This window comes from Heterodontus francisci, chromosome 2 (assembly GCF_036365525.1).
Source record: "Heterodontus francisci isolate sHetFra1 chromosome 2, sHetFra1.hap1, whole genome shotgun sequence".
Lineage (NCBI taxonomy): Eukaryota > Metazoa > Chordata > Chondrichthyes > Heterodontiformes > Heterodontidae > Heterodontus > Heterodontus francisci.
Window position 1 is genome coordinate 176,500,592 of NC_090372.1, and position 17,045 is coordinate 176,517,636.

The following is a 17,045-nucleotide window of genomic DNA, read 5'->3' on the forward strand; positions in this document are numbered from 1 at the left end:
GCAATTCTTCAGTTACAGCGCAGTATTGTGTATCTGTAAGCTTTGTAGTTTTCACATTTTAAAAATAAAGTTACTGAACACTTTAAAACATACCAAATGTGCTCTAAACCTTTGTAAAATATTTATTTTGCAGAGTCAAGTGCAAAAACGCGTGATGGTGTACAATGTGCATTTGAAGAACTCGTTGAAAAAATTATTCAGACACCTGGCTTATGGGAAAGTGAGAGTCAAAATAGTAGACTGAGGTTATCAGACTCACCTGACGCCAACAGTAGAGGTTTTTGTGGTGGATATTGCTCCGTGCTGTAAACTGTAAGACTTTTGATGGAGTAATTTCATGCCAATTTTAAACAATTGGTGAATTATTTGTATAAATTCTAGAGTTGACATTGCAGTTTGCACACTTTGTTCACATTATGTAAAACAATCCCGTAACTTGCCCAAGGCCAGATTAGTTGTAGGTATGCAGAACCTTGCAATCCAGAGTCAATGTTCATAAAACATTTTGCTTGTAATGTCAAATCTCCTTGTAATTTGAAACAGTTACATATCAAAACTGTGCAAGTGTTTTCATCAGTGAGGGTCAGGGTTAATGTGTACATGTTCACATGGTCTAGTTTCATCTAGAAGCAATCTGCTTATTGTAGTCTCAAGATGTTTTCTTTCTTTGCCTTGTTCATGTATTTTCACACTTCAGTGCCCAACCACTTATTACTGTCTTTCTCCAACCCCCAACCTTAGAAATGTTTCATACGGTTTGCGAATTTTGGAGTATATGTGGTATGTGTTGGGAACACTTCAGTATAAAATGCTTCAATATAACTGAATTTTCACTGCTGTTAGTCTAGCTGAATAAACATCTTATAAATGCAAGAGAACGGTAAGCTTGTATCAGATGTTAAAATAACATTCATTCATAAACTAGTGTTCTAGTAAAATCTTGCTGAGTTTTTTTTAATACAGCAGCTGAATATTTTAAACTATAACTTCCCCAGTTGTGCTCAACATATGTGCCCCAATAAACAGATGAACGAATTGTAACACTTTTAAATTGATGAAAATACATAATTTTTAAAGTCTGCACACTATAAGATGATTAGAGCTATTATAAGGCCTCTTTTATGATAACCAAAGGATGGAAACATTTGGAAAAATTTCTTGGAAACATTTATGAATCTAACCTTTTCAGTTAACTAAATACTGAACCATACTGGTATTTTAGCCTTAAACTTCATAGTATGTGTCTGTTCAGTCTTGTACATTTAAGACTGCATTATTATAAAGTTACATTATTGAAGACACTTTAAGTATTGTACTGCAAGAAACTGCATTTTTTCTTTCGAGATGATTCTGAAATCAATTATTCAGCATTTTTAAGAAATGCAGATTTAAGGTTGGTTAGTAATTGTAGAGCATTTGTTAAAGTTGAATCAAAAGAACTGAAGTATATATTTAAGTCTGTGCCAGTACAGCTCACTTCGTACTTGTTTATTGCACTGTACTAGCTCACATCTGCTGAATTTGAAATGGATGATCATAAATGTTCAATTTTATTATATCTTAAACTGTACAATTATTTCTAGGTGTCTTTTTGCTGCAGTTCTTAGAACAATAATCAAAACATTTGTTGATAAGAAAAGGCTAAAAACTTTGGATTGGGCAGCTTGAAAAACCATTATGTAGAAATAAGTTTAGGAGTTTGTTATTAGGTCGCACTCTTGATTATTCATTAACTCCGTACCATCCTCATACACTTACAATAATTTTTTTAAACCACCATTATTGAGATTTTATTTATTTTCATCAAGCTAGATTTCAGCATGCACAATTGTAGAGCAGATAACTTTGAAGTCATGTGCCTTTTTAAGTTGTAATTAGAAAATACAAAATGTTAGATGCTTCAGTATTATTTTACTTGCACTCTGGTGTTTTAAATTATCAATGATTCATACACAATGCATTTTTCAATATTTATTTTGGCGTATTTTGGAGAATGCAATCAAGTATGAAATAAAATTAGGTTTGATGTAATTGCAAAAAATAAGCATATGGCATGCTGTGGTAAATGTACATAAGTGTGTTTCTGGACTTTATTTGCAAAGGGACAAAGCAACAAATTTACAGAAGTAGAATGGAACAGATTTTTCTTTAATTTTGGCCTGATAAATGTAACCTTGAGTAGTCACAGATATTGCTCCAGCTTGATAATACATGACTGTTCTGTAGCAACCACTACATATTTGTAAAAGATGTTTGATTTTCATGAATCCATATGCCCAGCAAAGGATAACTGTTTATTACAGCATACTGTATACACAATTAGTGTATACCTTGTCCTATGTTTCACTTTGTTTTTATTAATAATGACAAAATGATTCCAAACTATGAACAGTTTTGTAATTTAATGCATTTTCATTAGAATGAATGCTTTGACACCTAATGTGACGTAACCTATTAAGTTTTATGTTTCTAGTAATAGCATAAATATGATTTATGTATATATAGAATCAACTGTAGAGTCAAATTTTATCATTCTACTGAATGTTTTCTTATCCCAATATGCATTTTTTTATTTGTAAGGGGTCTGTAGCAAATTTAATAAGAAAAGTATCAAACCTCTTACTTTAATGATCAGGCTCATTGGATAGCTCAGATAATTTTTAAGTGGTGAGCTGTATTAACCTGGAAGGTCCCAAATTCAATCTTTGGTGTTGAGTGAGCTGACCGGGGTACCAGTACAGGTGCTGTAATCCCAGCACCCCATTCTTGAAAGGAAAATCAGCTGGGGTTCTTGCTCTTTATCCAAATCCAGCAACTTCTACTGGACATGTGCATGTCGCTTTGATGCACAGAGAGACTCGACTGAAGCTCCCATATTTGAGGAGCCCTCTGCCATGTGCTGTCTAGGCTCCCATATGAACAGTGACAGCCTGATTGAGATGCTGGGGCTAACCAATATGGTATTGTCCTCACAAGGAGTCGGCAACTTGAGAGAAGGAGATGGAAGAAAATTGCTGAAAGGGAGAGGAAATAATGTATATCCTACAACAATGTTGGATAATTCCTACCAGTTCAGTCAAGGTTTTTTTTTAAAAGTTAAATTATCTGACCAGTTATAATTGCAATTATTTATTAATGGTATTACATTTAATGGAAAGGTGAGGGCTTGAGAATGAGACGTCTATTTGGTATTGTATTGTTGAGAGTCTGAGGATGATTTGGTGAAGTAATTTACTATTTTACAACTATGATAAGGTATTGCATTAGAAAATATACATATATATAATATATACACTGTATATGAATAAAATTTCCATGTATGATTCAACTCCCAAGAAATTCATCCTTCAAAATTTTTTAAATGTTGCTTCTCTTCGAATATATTGGATAAATTAATGTATCACATCAAATTGTCCTTAAAGATTGTGTTGATTTATTTTAAAACACAGATTGAACTAATTAATCGGTAATCAGTTTCCCCTCCACCCACAAATCTTTTGATTTTTCCAATTTCTTGAATTCTAAGAAATTATCAAGTTTACCTTGTGGCTGCATGGAAAGTAAAACACAAGAAATATCTCAAGATGCAGAAGTGCAAGAATTTCAATCTGAATGGATAGCAGCCTTAAAGAGCATTCGCAGCCAAAGTGCTTCACTACAATAGTGTTCTGTTTACTTACTGTGACATCAGATTTCACAGTAAGAGTCAGGAATTTGATTATTCTGGACATTAAAGTGTGAATAGATTTGGGAGGCGGTTCAATGGCCAAAGCAAAATGTGAAACTGAGGATGTCCTGCTGGTTTCTGCCATCAACAAAAATGGTCTATTTCCTTTATTCTCAATGATGCTAGGATTGCTATATTGAAAGTGAATTACAGTAGTGAATACAAAAACAAGAAATGCTGGATTCACTCAGCAGGTCTGGCAGCATCTGTGGAAAGAGAAGCAGAGTTAACGTTTCGGGTCAGTGACCCTTCTTCGGAACTGACAAATATTAGAAAAGTCACAGATTATAAACAAGTGAGGTGGGGGTTGGGCAAGAGATAACAAAGGAGAAGGTGCAGGATTTCCAGCATCCGCAGTATTTTGCTTTTATTACAGTAGTGAATAGTTTGATGCAAACACACTGCATCTGTTAATGAACTTGACCTGCAATTAAAGGAATTCAGCTTACAAAAGCAAACTTTTTTTATTTATGGGATGTGGGTGTTGGCAAAGCTAGTATTATGCATTCCCTAATTACCCTTGCGAATGGTGATGGTGGTGAGCTGAATACAACTGAGGTGCTTGCTAGGCCATTTCAAAGGGCAGTTCAGAATCAGCAACATTGCTGTGGGTCTGAAGTCATGTATAGGTCAGACTCGGTAAGGATGCTAGATTTCCTTCCCTAAAAGGCACTTGTGAAGTAGATGGGTTCTTATGGTAATCTGGTAGTTTTAAGTCACCATTACTGGTACTTGCTTTTTTTCCTTCCTGGATTTATTTAATTAACTGAATTTAAGTTCCCCAAATGATGGGGGGGATTTGCATACTTGCCTCCAGTTTATTAGTTCAGTAACATAACCACTATGCTACAGTACACATAATATAGTTATGCATCCTCTGAATTGAGTCAGTCTATCCAGCACTTACTGCACAAAAAAGTACTTCAGCATTAAGAGACTATGCTTGGTATACATGCAATTCATACTTGGTTATGTCTGAGGGTGTACTCTTGAGTTCACTTTCTGATCACAACTTTTTTTAAATGGTGTGGGGAATTGCTAATAATGGCTTGCATTTTTATAGCACATTGAATGCAGGAAAACATCTCAAAGCACTTCATAGGAATGACAAAGATTGACACCAAGCCAAAGGAGATATTAAAATGGGTGAGTGAAAAGCTTGGTTAAAGAGATAGATTTTAAAATGGGTCAAAGGAGGAGAAGGAGGCAGAGGGGTTTAGGGTTGGGAATTCCATAGCTTGTGGCCTATAAGCCTATGACGGCTCAGCTAATCACAGTAGGGTAAGGTGAGTAGGGGATGCAAAAGAGGCTGGAGTTGTAGTAATATTGAGTTCCTGAAGGTTTGGAGCTGGTTAGTGGGGGAGGGACTAAGCCATGGAAGAACTTGTAGAAGAGAATGAGAATTTCAAAATCAAAGCTTTGGTGAACTGGGAACAATATAGGTCGGTGAGCAAGGTTTGGGGATGAATTTTATCAGCGCACTAGGGACGGGCAGCCTGGCCTAGGAGCCCATAAAATGGTCAGGGAAGGCAACCTTCCTGAAGGTATTGAATTTTGTTGAGGGCAGGGAAGGCTGAGGACAGCCTTCCTGTCCAGAGGCCAGTTGAGGCCCTAAAATGGCCAAGTGGCTGGTGGGAGTTCTGCCACGTAGGGAGGCTGCCCAGTAAAACCAGAAGCCGCCCTGGGTGGGGGTGGCGGTGCCTCCCTGCTTGGGCAATTAGTGGCCTGCAGAGGGCCCCTGGCAGCAAAGGGTGCCTCTGTCCTCAACAGCCCACCCCTCGCTGGGGCCTACGTGGCCCTGGCAAGCCCACCCCCACGTACCTGCTGTCTGAGGCTCAATGGCTGGTCCTTGGCCTCCTGCTGTACTGCCAGCGGTGCTGCTGGGACTGCTGAGCTTTCAGCCTCCTGATTGACAATTCCTGGAGATGGGATCCTGTCCTTAAAGGAACGGGGACCATGGCACAAGCAAACTTTCTGGCCTGGCATCAGAACTTCTACCAGCTGCATAAAATCTATCCCTTGGTGTGCGTTATATCAGGAGCGGAATTTTGGATGAGCTCAAGTTTATTGAGTCAAGTCTGGAGGTGTCAAAAAGATGGAATGAGAGTTTCAGTAGCAGATAAGCTAACATGGGTGGTCAGTGGCAATGTTATGGAGATGTAATGAGGTAGTCTTTGTGGTGGAAAGGATGTGAGGTTAGGAGCTCGGCTCCTGGTCAAATAGGTCACCAACAGGCTGGCTCACCTGGAGACAGGGGCCGTGGAGGTGGATAGAAATAGTGGCAAGTGAATGTTGTTTCTCGGGGGCTGAAAAGGATAGCTTTGAACTTCCCAATGTTTAATTGGAGGAAATTTCAGTTCATCTAGGGCTGCACATTGGATAAGATTCTGACCATAGAGACAGTGGATGGGTTGAGAAAGGTGGTGATGAGGTTGAGGAGGGTATTATCAATGTACATGTGGAATATGTGTCATGTCTTCAGGATGATGTTGCTAAGAGACAGCATGTAGGTAAGAGGTGTCTGTGATTCTCAAGGGAAGCCAGAGGTAACACCTTGGGCCAGGAGAAGCTGTGGGAAGGAAAGTATGTATTTGAGAGGTACCAATGCTTTCAAGATCTTTTGAAGGTGAAAGGGAGGTGGGTCAGAAAGCTCAAGGGTGTTTTTTTTTTTGACAAGTGGAATTTTGGCAGATTTGAAAGGCGGGGGCAGTACTTGAGAAGAGGGTACCATTTATGATATCAGCTAACTTGTGTGTCAGGATGGTAAGTTGACTGTGATCAGCAACGTAGTGGGAATACAGTCGAGAGAGTGGGAGTTAAGTCTCGTGGAGAAGATATGCTCAGAGAAAGCATGAAAAGAGATAAAGGAACTAGAGCAAGACGTATGTTCAGAGTTAGGGTGGGGCAATCCTTGGAGGATGCTTGGTTGGATGGGCAGGGATAAGGGAAGGAAACAGACCTGCTGCTAAATCTTAAGTCTTACCAGCTCTTCAAGTTTGCTGTTGAAGGGGATGGGTTTAAAGAGATGGTTGGTAGAAGCCGGGGTAATCTTCACTTTCCAGGATGATTCAGGAGTAGTGAGCAGTTTTGACAGAGGAGATGGTGCTCGATGTGGTCCAGCCAGATTTGGTGATGAATGGCTAAACCAGTTGTAAGCTATAAACATTCAAATCTGTTCCCTTTGGATTTGTGAAGATGGTGACTGTACCAGGCACAGGACCAGCGTGGGAGAGAGTAAGAGTTTTACTCAGGCCAAGGGCACCAAAGGTGGAAGTGAGGGTGTGATTGACAAGATAAGTAGATGTAGAAATATTGTCAATGAAGGGCAAAAAGCTAGACAGTTGGAAGTTTGAAAAATGTTGTAAGTGGCTCGGAGGCGAGCTTTTTCAGGAGTGGACGTGGAAGGCAGATGTGAGTAGTGAGGGATACAAAGAAGTCATTAAAGATGGCCTTGTCTGGAAGTGAGAGGCAATGTAAGATGGCAAGTTTAATGGGGTGGCCACAGGTAGGAGAGTTTCCATAAAAACATTTTCACCTTTACAGTGTAAAAGGAAAAATTATTCTACGTAACTGAATTTTTAGTTTGTGTATTATTTCAATGAGTAAAATGTACTGGCACAGTGGAAAAATTCTTGCAGGAATTTTGCATTGTATGGAAGGAATCATAAATATTCCAAAAAGTCAGATACTTTTGCATACAGTATTCTTATTTAAGTCTTCTGTAACCACATCCTGATATGGAATGTAATGAGCAGGAAGAGGGAAGAACAGAAGTTACACACAGCTCTAACACAATGGAAACCGTTTTCCCTGTTAAAATTCAAGGCCTCCGGCAAATAAAAGGATTTAAAATTTTTCCCTTAAAATGTCACACATCAATTGACAAATTATTTCAGTCTTGAGCTTGAAGTGAGCAAAAACTGTATCAATATTTCATGTGTAACTTATATAACCAAGAAGTATAATGAACAAAGGCTCCCCAATCAGCAGTGTTGAAATATTGTTTCATTTTACTAGATTTGTCTGCCAGTTTTTTAAGGTCCGCCCAAAAATAAGTTTCATTTTCCTTCTAAAAATTATTAATTTTTATCATTGTAAAGATTGTCACGATACAGAAATTATGCTGATTATTATTACAGGCACTGAGTAATTATATTTATTTTGTATTTCAGTCTCCAGAACACACTTTTTTAAAACAGTATACTGTTACCCATTCCTTAACAACATTCTCAAAAAGACCAAATACTGGGCACTATTGGCATAGTGAAGAATATCAAAGGAACTATTTGTTAAATTGCCACATGTTGCATCTGGCAAGGTATCATATATGTTTCAATTTCAGCTGAAATTTATTCGTTTTAGCTAAATCAAAGAAAACTGCTTTGTGTTCAGGCTAATATGGTTCGATGAGGGCTGCAGTTTCTATCAAACAACCCATTGTGATAGACCCCATAAAGCATGATCAGTTTTAGATCGTGTGCTCCCTAACTCGCACTTCTTGCTCCCAGCCTTACAACTTCTTATAGATGGAGGTAAACTGAAATAGGTTTATTGTGGATGTTTTCACCATTGTTTGCTCTCAACAGTTTGTGAACAATCAGATAATTTTCAAAAGTTTTAAATGTGATATGTGGCTAATCTTTAGACTAAACTTTGATATCTAATAAAGCAACTAATTTTCTTAGAAACTATAATTGTTCAGACCATCATTGAACTATCACATTTAGTTCCTATCAAAATCCTTCCAAACCTGTGTAAGAAACAGAAGGGATGTTGCTTTTTTGGAAAGAATCTAAGCAATTTAGGAATATAGCAAATCACCAAAGAATGAAAGTAATGTGGATTTGGTTGTCCAGGAATCATTTTTTTACTTTTTAACAAAGGCCACTTTTAAAATAAGCACTTGCATTACTTTTTAACCATACATTCTTTAATTTAGCATCAGAAATTCTTTACAAAATCTCTCAAATGTGATATGTATAGATTGAAACGAACAGTTAACAAAGCCTAGCTATCTTCACTCATACTGATCATTTACTGTGCAGTTGTGGAGGATATTTTCAATAGCCAGACTTTCCTGAATGCAGTTACAGCAGGAATAACCTTTATTCAGAATGTTTTCCACTTCTAGAAACTAAGGTGTTAATCTTAACGTTTTTATTCTATCTTTCTGGGCGGCACAGTGGCGCAGTGGTTAGCACTGCAGCCTCACAGCTCCAGGGACCCGGGTTCGATTCTGGGTACTGTCTGTGCGGAGTTTGCAAGTTCTCCCTGTGTCTGTGTGGGTTTCCTCCGGGTGCTCCGGTTTCCTCCTACATGCCAAAGACTTGCAGGTTGATAGGTTAATTGGCCATTATAAATTGCCCCTAGTATAGGTAGGTGGTAGGGAAATATGTAGGGACCGGTGGGGATGTGATAGGAATACGGGATTAGTGTTCTTTCTTTTGGGCCTCCTTATCTCGAGAGACAATGGATACGCGCCTGGAGGTGGTCAGTGGTTTGTGAAGCAGCGCCTGGAGTGGCTATAAAGGCCAATTCTGGAGTGACAGGCTCTTCCACAGGTGCTGCAGAGAAATTTGTTTGTTGGGGCTGTTGCACAGTTGGCTCTCCCCTTGCGCCTCTGTCTTTTTTCCTGCCAACTACTAAGTCTCTTCGACTCGCCACAATTTAGCCCTGTCTTTATGGCTGCCCGCCAGCTCTGGCGAATGCTGGCAACTGACTCCCACGACTTGTGATCAATGTCACACGATTTCATGTCGCGTTTGCAGACGTCTTTATAACGGAGACATGGACGGCCGGTGGGTCTGATACCAGTGGCGAGCTCGCTGTACAATGTGTCTTTGGGGATCCTGCCATCTTCCATGCGGCTCACATGGCCAAGCCATCTCAAGCGCCGCTGACTCAGTAGTGTGTATAAGTTGGGGGTGTTGGCCGCTTCAAGGACTTCTGTGTTGGAGATATAGTCCTGCCACCTGATGCCAAGTATTCTCCGAAGGCAGCGAAGATGGAATGAATTGAGACGTCGCTCTTGGCTGGCATACGTTGTCCAGGCCTCGCTGCCGTAGAGCAAGGTACTGAGGACACAGGCCTGATACACTCGGACTTTTGTGTTCCGTGTCAGTGCGCCATTTTCCCACACTCTCTTGGCCAGTCTGGACATAGCAGTGGAAGCCTTACCCATGCGCTTGTTGATTTCTGCATCTAGAGACAGGTTACTGGTGATAGTTGAGCCTAGGTAGGTGAACTCTTGAACCACTTCCAGAGCGTGGTCGCCAATATTGATGGATGGAGCATTTCTGACATCCTGCCCCATGATGTTCGTTTTCTTGAGGCTGATGGTTAGGCCAAATTCATTGCAGGCAGACGCAAACCTGTCGATGAGACTCTGCAGGCATTCTTCAGTGTGAGATGTTAAAGCAGCATCGTCAGCAAAGAGGAGTTCTCTGATGAGGACTTTCCGTACTTTGGACTGCGCTCTTAGACGGGCAAGGTTGAACAACCTGCCCCCTGATCTTGTGTGGAGGAAAATTCCTTCTTCAGAGGATTTGAACGCATGTGAAAGCAGCAGGGAGAAGAAAATCCCAAAAAGTGTGGGTGCGAGAACACAGCCCTGTTTCACACCACTCAGGATAGGAAAGGGCTCTGATGAGAAGCCACCATGTTGAATTGTGCCTTTCATATTGTCATGGAATGAGGTGATGATACTTAGTAGCTTTGGTGGACATCCGATCTTTTCTAGTAGTCTGAAGAGACCACGTCTGCTGACGAGGTCAAAGGCTTTGGTGAGATCAATGAAAGCAATGTAGAGGGGCATCTGTTGTTCACGGCATTTCTCCTGTATCTGACGAAGGGAGAACAGCATGTCAATAGTCGATCTCTCTGCACGAAAGCCACACTGTGCCTCAGGGTAGACGCGCTCGGCCAGCTTCTGGAGCCTGTTCAGAGCGACTCGAGCAAAGACTTTCCCCACTATGCTGAGCAGGGAGATTCCACGGTAGTTGTTGCAGTCACCGCGGTCACCTTTGTTTTTATAGAGGGTGATGATGTTGGCATCGCGCATGTCCTGGGGTACTGCTCCCTCGTCCCAGCACAGGCATAGCAGTTCATGTAGTGCTGAGAGTATAGCAGGCTTGGCACTCTTGATTATTTCAGGGGTAATGCTGTCCTTCCCAGGGGCTTTTCCGCTGGTAGGATTAGTATAAATGGGTTGTTGATGGTCGGCACAGACTCGGAGGGCCGAAGGGCCTGTTTCAGTGCTGTATCTCTAAACTAAACTAAACTAAACTTAATGTCAAAAAATACAAACATTAATTGCTTGAGTTTTCAGCAGGGTACATTTGTTTAATATGATTTCATGAGCCTTAGCAACAGAAATTGATCTGGACTCGACTGTACTAATTCTCAAGCAATTTAATAGTCACTTGTAATGACCAAGGATGTTAATCCATCTTTGGAGAATAGGAATCTGCAGCAAGTTTAAAAAGAACAGCATGTGCATGTGTATTGATCTTTGAAGGTGACAGGGCGTATTGAGAAAGTAAAGCTTATGGGATCTTGGGCTTCATAAATAGAGGCATTGAGTGCAAAATCAGAGAAGTTATGCTGAACCTTTATAAAGGTCTGCTTAGGCCCCATCTGGAGTATTGCGTCCAGTTCTGGATGTGAGGGTCCTTGAGAGGGGGCAGAGGAGATGTTCCAGGGATGGAGGATTTTAATTACAAGGTTATGTTGGAAAAGCTGGATTTGTTCTCAGAACAAAGGAGATTGAGAGGATATTTAATAGAAGTGTACAAGATTATGACAGGCTTAGTTATGTTAGACAAGGAAAAACTGTTCTCATTAACTAATGATGCAATGACTAGGGGATGCCGATAAAGGTTTTTGGCAAGAGATGCAGGGGAATATGAGGCAGAACTTTTTTTTAAGCGAGTGGTAATGACCTGGAACTCGCTGGCCACAAGGGTGGTGGAAGCAGAGACAATGAATTCAAAAGGAAATTAGATGGCCAATTTAAAGGAAATATACTTGCAGGGCTACGGGGAGCGAGCAGGGGAGTGGGACTGACTGGATAGCTCCGTGGAGAGCCGGCATGGACTCAATGGGCCGAATGGCCTTCTGTGCCATAAATGACTCTCACTCTATAATTGCTACAATTCATTTCACTGATGCGCCAATTTTCATATTTTAAAAGATTGCTTAAAGATCAAGCATTTTAGAACAAAAGGGTTTTCTATGGTGTGCAATCAAGCTCCATGTTATAGGAGAAAAATTAAACTGCAACTCAACTCTTACACTTAATTTTTAACAAACACTTGTGTAGTTTGTATTGCAAATTATATTTAAATTGATTTCTTGGTTAGTTCTAGCCTTTTTTGTTTTATATAATGATTTACTTAAACTGCCAGCAGACATCTAAATATTGCTCGGGATCCGATTCTTCAATAATTAGTAAATCCAGTTTTTATAATAATGAAATAATCAGCTGAGCGACACACTTGGACTTTAAACAGATGAGCAGCAAACTGTTGAAAAAATTCCATCAACAGAACATAGGTCAGACGATCGAAGTGCCTGTAAGTGCAGTGCATGTTGGAGTTGAACTTTTTGTAATCTCCCATGAGGCCTGTACTCGTGAGAACCCCTCTCCTACCATTTGGTATAATTGCAAAAAAATTCTAAATTGAGCAGATATTCAGCCAAAGAGCTTAACAGTTTCACTGGAGAATTAACTACAGCTTATTAGGTGAACTAATTCCTACCTGGCTGGATGAATTTCCTATAGCGGATAACTGCCATCTTTTTTTCTTAAAGTTTGGTAACAAAGCAATTAACAGTCTTGAAGCCGAAACAGATTTTTCAAGAACAATTTTATTTAAAATTTCACTCCCTTTTGGATGGAAAATGGTACTGGGTACAGAAGCGAAAGGCAAGAAGTTTCAGCTTGTCTCTTGTTTTCCACCTGTTTTAAGGTCTGTCTCCACTGTTGCCATTAAATAGCAGCAGAAAACAGCTCTCATGTATCCAGTAATTCTAGTAGCAGTACATGTTTTTCTTGTTTTCTTTATGTTTTTCTTGTAGCAATTACAGTGATTAGCATTATCTGGGCATTTGTTTGAACAATGGGTCGCAGCTACAAGATCATCTGTCAATTTCAGCATCAGTGAACCTGATTCAATCAGGCCGAGCCAAACAATGGCAAATTTTCTAACACCCACAGGGGTAAAATGGAATGCTTTAAGTACTCAACCAAGTGGACCAACTGAGAATGAACAAAACTCACCAAATCTATGCATTTGGATTTAAATGATCACTTTGGGATTCAAATCATGGTCTTCCAGTCAGGCTAGAGGTAGCTTAATGTTTGCTGAACTACCATAAACATTTGAGTTGTTCCTCATGTAAATTCCAGGTTGAAAGAGCAAACCTTGTTAGATTAATGACTATAGCAATTTAATTGAAACTCCTGATGCTAGAACAGGAGCAAATTGAAGTGTATCTTAAATTATTTATATTCATATTGAATCGCAGAACATGAAGGTTAGTTTGTTTTGTTTTAATGAGGGCTTTCAAAATAATTTTTAAGAATGAAAAATGCCATTAATATTTTTTAAAACCTTTAGTTTAAATTATGGAAATAAAACATGTTCCAGATTGCATACCAGAAACTTTCACTAGAGAACCTTGAAATGTGTTGCAATGAGCCAAAATAAGCATAGTATTCCACTGGAATCTGTTTCACACCCTGCTGTTTTCTATGGAAAAATTGGTGGCAAAATCACATAATGTTATCCAGAGAAAGATTACTGTTTACTCTTGTCACAGAGTGATTAAGCTCTAACTTATATTCTGTGTGCAGTAAAATGTGAACAAGATGCTTCCTGAATAGCTTTGTCTTACTTTACTGCATAAAGTTCACCGTGTGTAGTTAGTTTTCTATTTAACTCTTTAGCCCTTGCGAGTACAGTTCCTAACCCATAATTGTATTTTGTACAGAGTGGCTTTTGATCCATAGGCTAAACTAGTTTATATTTATCATTGCACTGAAGATCTGAGGCTACATATTATGAAAATGATGAGTGCTATACTACCAGGCATCTAAAGATTGTTTGGAATCAGATCCTTCAGTAAATTCTTAGTGTTATGGGCTAATTAGATTAAATAATTTTATCCGCTCACAACGGTTTTCGTTTTACATTGATGCAAACTGCCCAGTGTTACTTCGGTGTGAAGTCATCCAAGTTTAATCTAAACAAGACCACCTGAAGGACAAAAAACTCACCACAGCAGTGCTTCCCACCAGCTGCATCCGAAAACATTTGTTTTTAAATTCTAATCTTTTAATGTTGGAGATCTGACTGCCATTTGCCTATTTGCTCACATTAAAGTTAACCAACATTTAGCTGCTGGTAAGTAGACCTTTGCCATGTGCATTATCATGCCCAGTCATTGTATAATGTAGCAACAGCAATGTAAATTAGGCCTGCTTGCCTGCTTGTTCATTCTAAACAAGTGCTGCTATCAAACGGGTACTCGAACTATAACTGTGCCCTTGTATAATTTGAAGTGTTACATACTTTACACAATTCTGCAATATAACCATTGGAATGTGCCCATGATTTTTATTTGAACTTTCACTGAATGTCAGAGTTGTACATCAGTTCTCAAAGTTTATGTGTAAAAATAAGTTGTGCTGTCTAACAGAAGTGCCCTGTATGTTTGCATGAGGTCAACAGCTCTCTCAAATATTTTGTTCATAAATCTCACACATGGTAATGGACTGATGCTGACAATTACGTATGTTGTGTCCTGGCTTGTGGATACTGAGCACACATTTACTCTTAACATAAAATAAGATTTATTACCCTAGTTTATAAACTTGGCAAGGTGTCTAATAAACTATAATCCATGAGGATCTTGATCTTGACATGAGGTATTCACAGATTTTTGCTGAGACGTTTGTTCCATCTGTTAAAAAAACAAGCATATATTTTCTTTAAAGGGTTTTCTCATATATTTTGCAGTTGTCGAAGCCAGAGGTTGCAACTAGTGTTTGTTTATATACCAGAACTTCAAACTTAAAGATAAACTATTATTGCTGTGGAAAACTACAGTAGATTATGCAGTTGAGCTAAATCTTGCTACATGCACTAAGTCTGGATGGAGAAAGAGTCTTTATTTCATGCATTCATACTATTACATTGGCTACCTGTGAGTAACTAAGTAAGAAGCAACAATTAGGACCTTTTACAGGTTTCCTTACAGTAAGTTTTCATATAAATGGATTTGCCTATGTTTAGTGGAACTGCAGTTTTCTTGAACACATTCCAGTAAGACTGGAATTAGAAGCTTGAATTCATTAAAAGTCTTGTCTGTGAGTAAATAAGATGGCTTAATAGATCTCAGGTCAGCCTTTGATGTCTCGATCAAAGACAATATTTGTCCTGCTAAATGCAAACATGAGGACTGAACCCCCATTCCAAATAGTCTGTATCTTATCTCTGACTCCCTGTCTTGTTGAAGAGGGTGGGAGTAGGAGGGTGGTGGGGGATGGTTCATGACTCAGTTCCATTGCCACTTTACTGGTAACCAGGGCCAATTGTTTATTTCCCTGTTCTGGTGGATTTGTGTGGATTATTTTTGTTGTCTGCAAAACTGGATTCAAGCTTTAAGTTGATGGAAAAGTTTACATCAAGCACAGTAATTCAACCCTGTAACTAAACATAGACACTTTTGAACACTTTTAAAATGGCCATCACCACACAAGTTGTCCTGGATCCCATGTGTCCTGTAAATGTACAGCAGTGGTTGCCATGTCACTGAAAGTGAGATCATCTAGCCTGTCTTTTCAAATCAAAAGTGAAGTAAGATCCCGTCATGTCTGCCAGTTATTTCTGCTGCCCTAGTCAGGACTGTAGTCTCCTTTAAAGTCAGCCCCTTAATTGGACTCTTCTGTCAATATGCAATGTGAAAGGACAGTTTTGTAACTAACTGCACCACCACCCCACCCCCGCTAATGCTACTTCAGTGCCAACATCTTTACCAAAATGATTTCCAGCTTAATATGTTTAGAATTCCCCTTTGGCTGCAGCAAACCTAGCAAGAAGCAAAACTTTAATACACGCATGGAAAAGTGGGATGGAAAGGTTGATTTACAAGAGTTTGGTAAAAACAGTTGACCTCTATAATTATGTAGAGAAAAATGTAAATGGCACTATTTATTGCAAAATAAATACCTTTCTTTCAGCCAGATTTTTAACATCAGATTTCTTGCCACAATGAAAGTATAAGTCTCATGCTCAATTTCTTTCTCTCATATTGCCTCTGTTTCTTTTGCCAATCATCTTAAATCTGTGTCCTCTGTTTACTGACTCTTCTGCTACTGGAAACAGTTTGTCCCTAATTAGGCCATCAAAACTAGTTATGATTTTGAACACTTCTATTAAACATCCTCTTCACATTCTCTGCACTAAAGCGAACAACCTCAGCTTCTCCAGCCTCTTCACACAACTGAAGTCTATCATCCCTGGTACAATTCTAGTAAATCTTTTCTGCAACTTCTTCAAGGTCTTGATATCTTTCTTAAAATGTGATGCCCAGAATTGAACATAATACTCCAGTTTTGTAACTAATGCACCACCTGGTTCTCCCCCCACCCCCATCAGTGCTTTTTTTTTGCATAGCAGTTTGCTGTGATTTAGAATGCACTACTTGAAAAGTTGGTGGAAGCAGATTCAACAGTAACATTCAAAAGAGAATTGGATAAATTATTAAAGGAAAGTAATTTATAGGGCTAGAGCAAAAGAATAGGGGAGTGGGATTAATTCAATGGCTCTACCAAAGAGCCGGTACAGGCATGATGGGCCAAATGACGACCTCCTGTGCTGTATCATTCTATGATCTCTAACTTTACATTGGTATCCCCTTTCACCAGTGATCTGTCATTCTTTATGTTTGAGAGCAGATTTTCTTTAGTAGTTTGTGGTGGTTACACATAATGGAACACTTTCTCACTTCCTTCCAGGTTCTTTAAGAGGTAGAGAAAGCTCTCGCTAGGCCTGTTATTTTTTCCTATGCATGCTTGATGCATGTGCACAAGGAGAATACACTCATGTTGAAGTTGGACATCTTCCTTAGTCATGCCACAAAAACATTACCTATAAGTTGCAACATTTTCTTTTCATAACAAGTCTCATGATTGAGATCAGGATATCTGGATTACTTGATAAATTGTGTATGATTGCAGTTAAAATGTTCATTTGGTGGCTTAAATTCCATAAGTGTCAGGTCACTAAAATTATTTCACAAGAACACAAGAAAT

General features: G+C 39.2%; 1 protein-coding gene across 2 annotated transcripts in view; it reads left to right on the forward strand.

Moving 5' to 3' along the window:
* Positions 1–2,382, forward strand: part of rab18a (RAB18A, member RAS oncogene family) — a 44,969-nt gene extending 42,587 nt beyond the window's left edge. For both annotated transcript variants that reach the window (XM_068014128.1, XM_068014134.1), the window contains exon 7: positions 134–2,382. In XM_068014128.1, coding sequence (XP_067870229.1) covers positions 134–309 — 176 coding nt within the window. In that variant the 3' untranslated portion in view covers positions 310–2,382. The remainder of the gene's footprint in view (positions 1–133) is intronic.
* Positions 2,383–17,045: the final 14,663 nt, after the last annotated feature.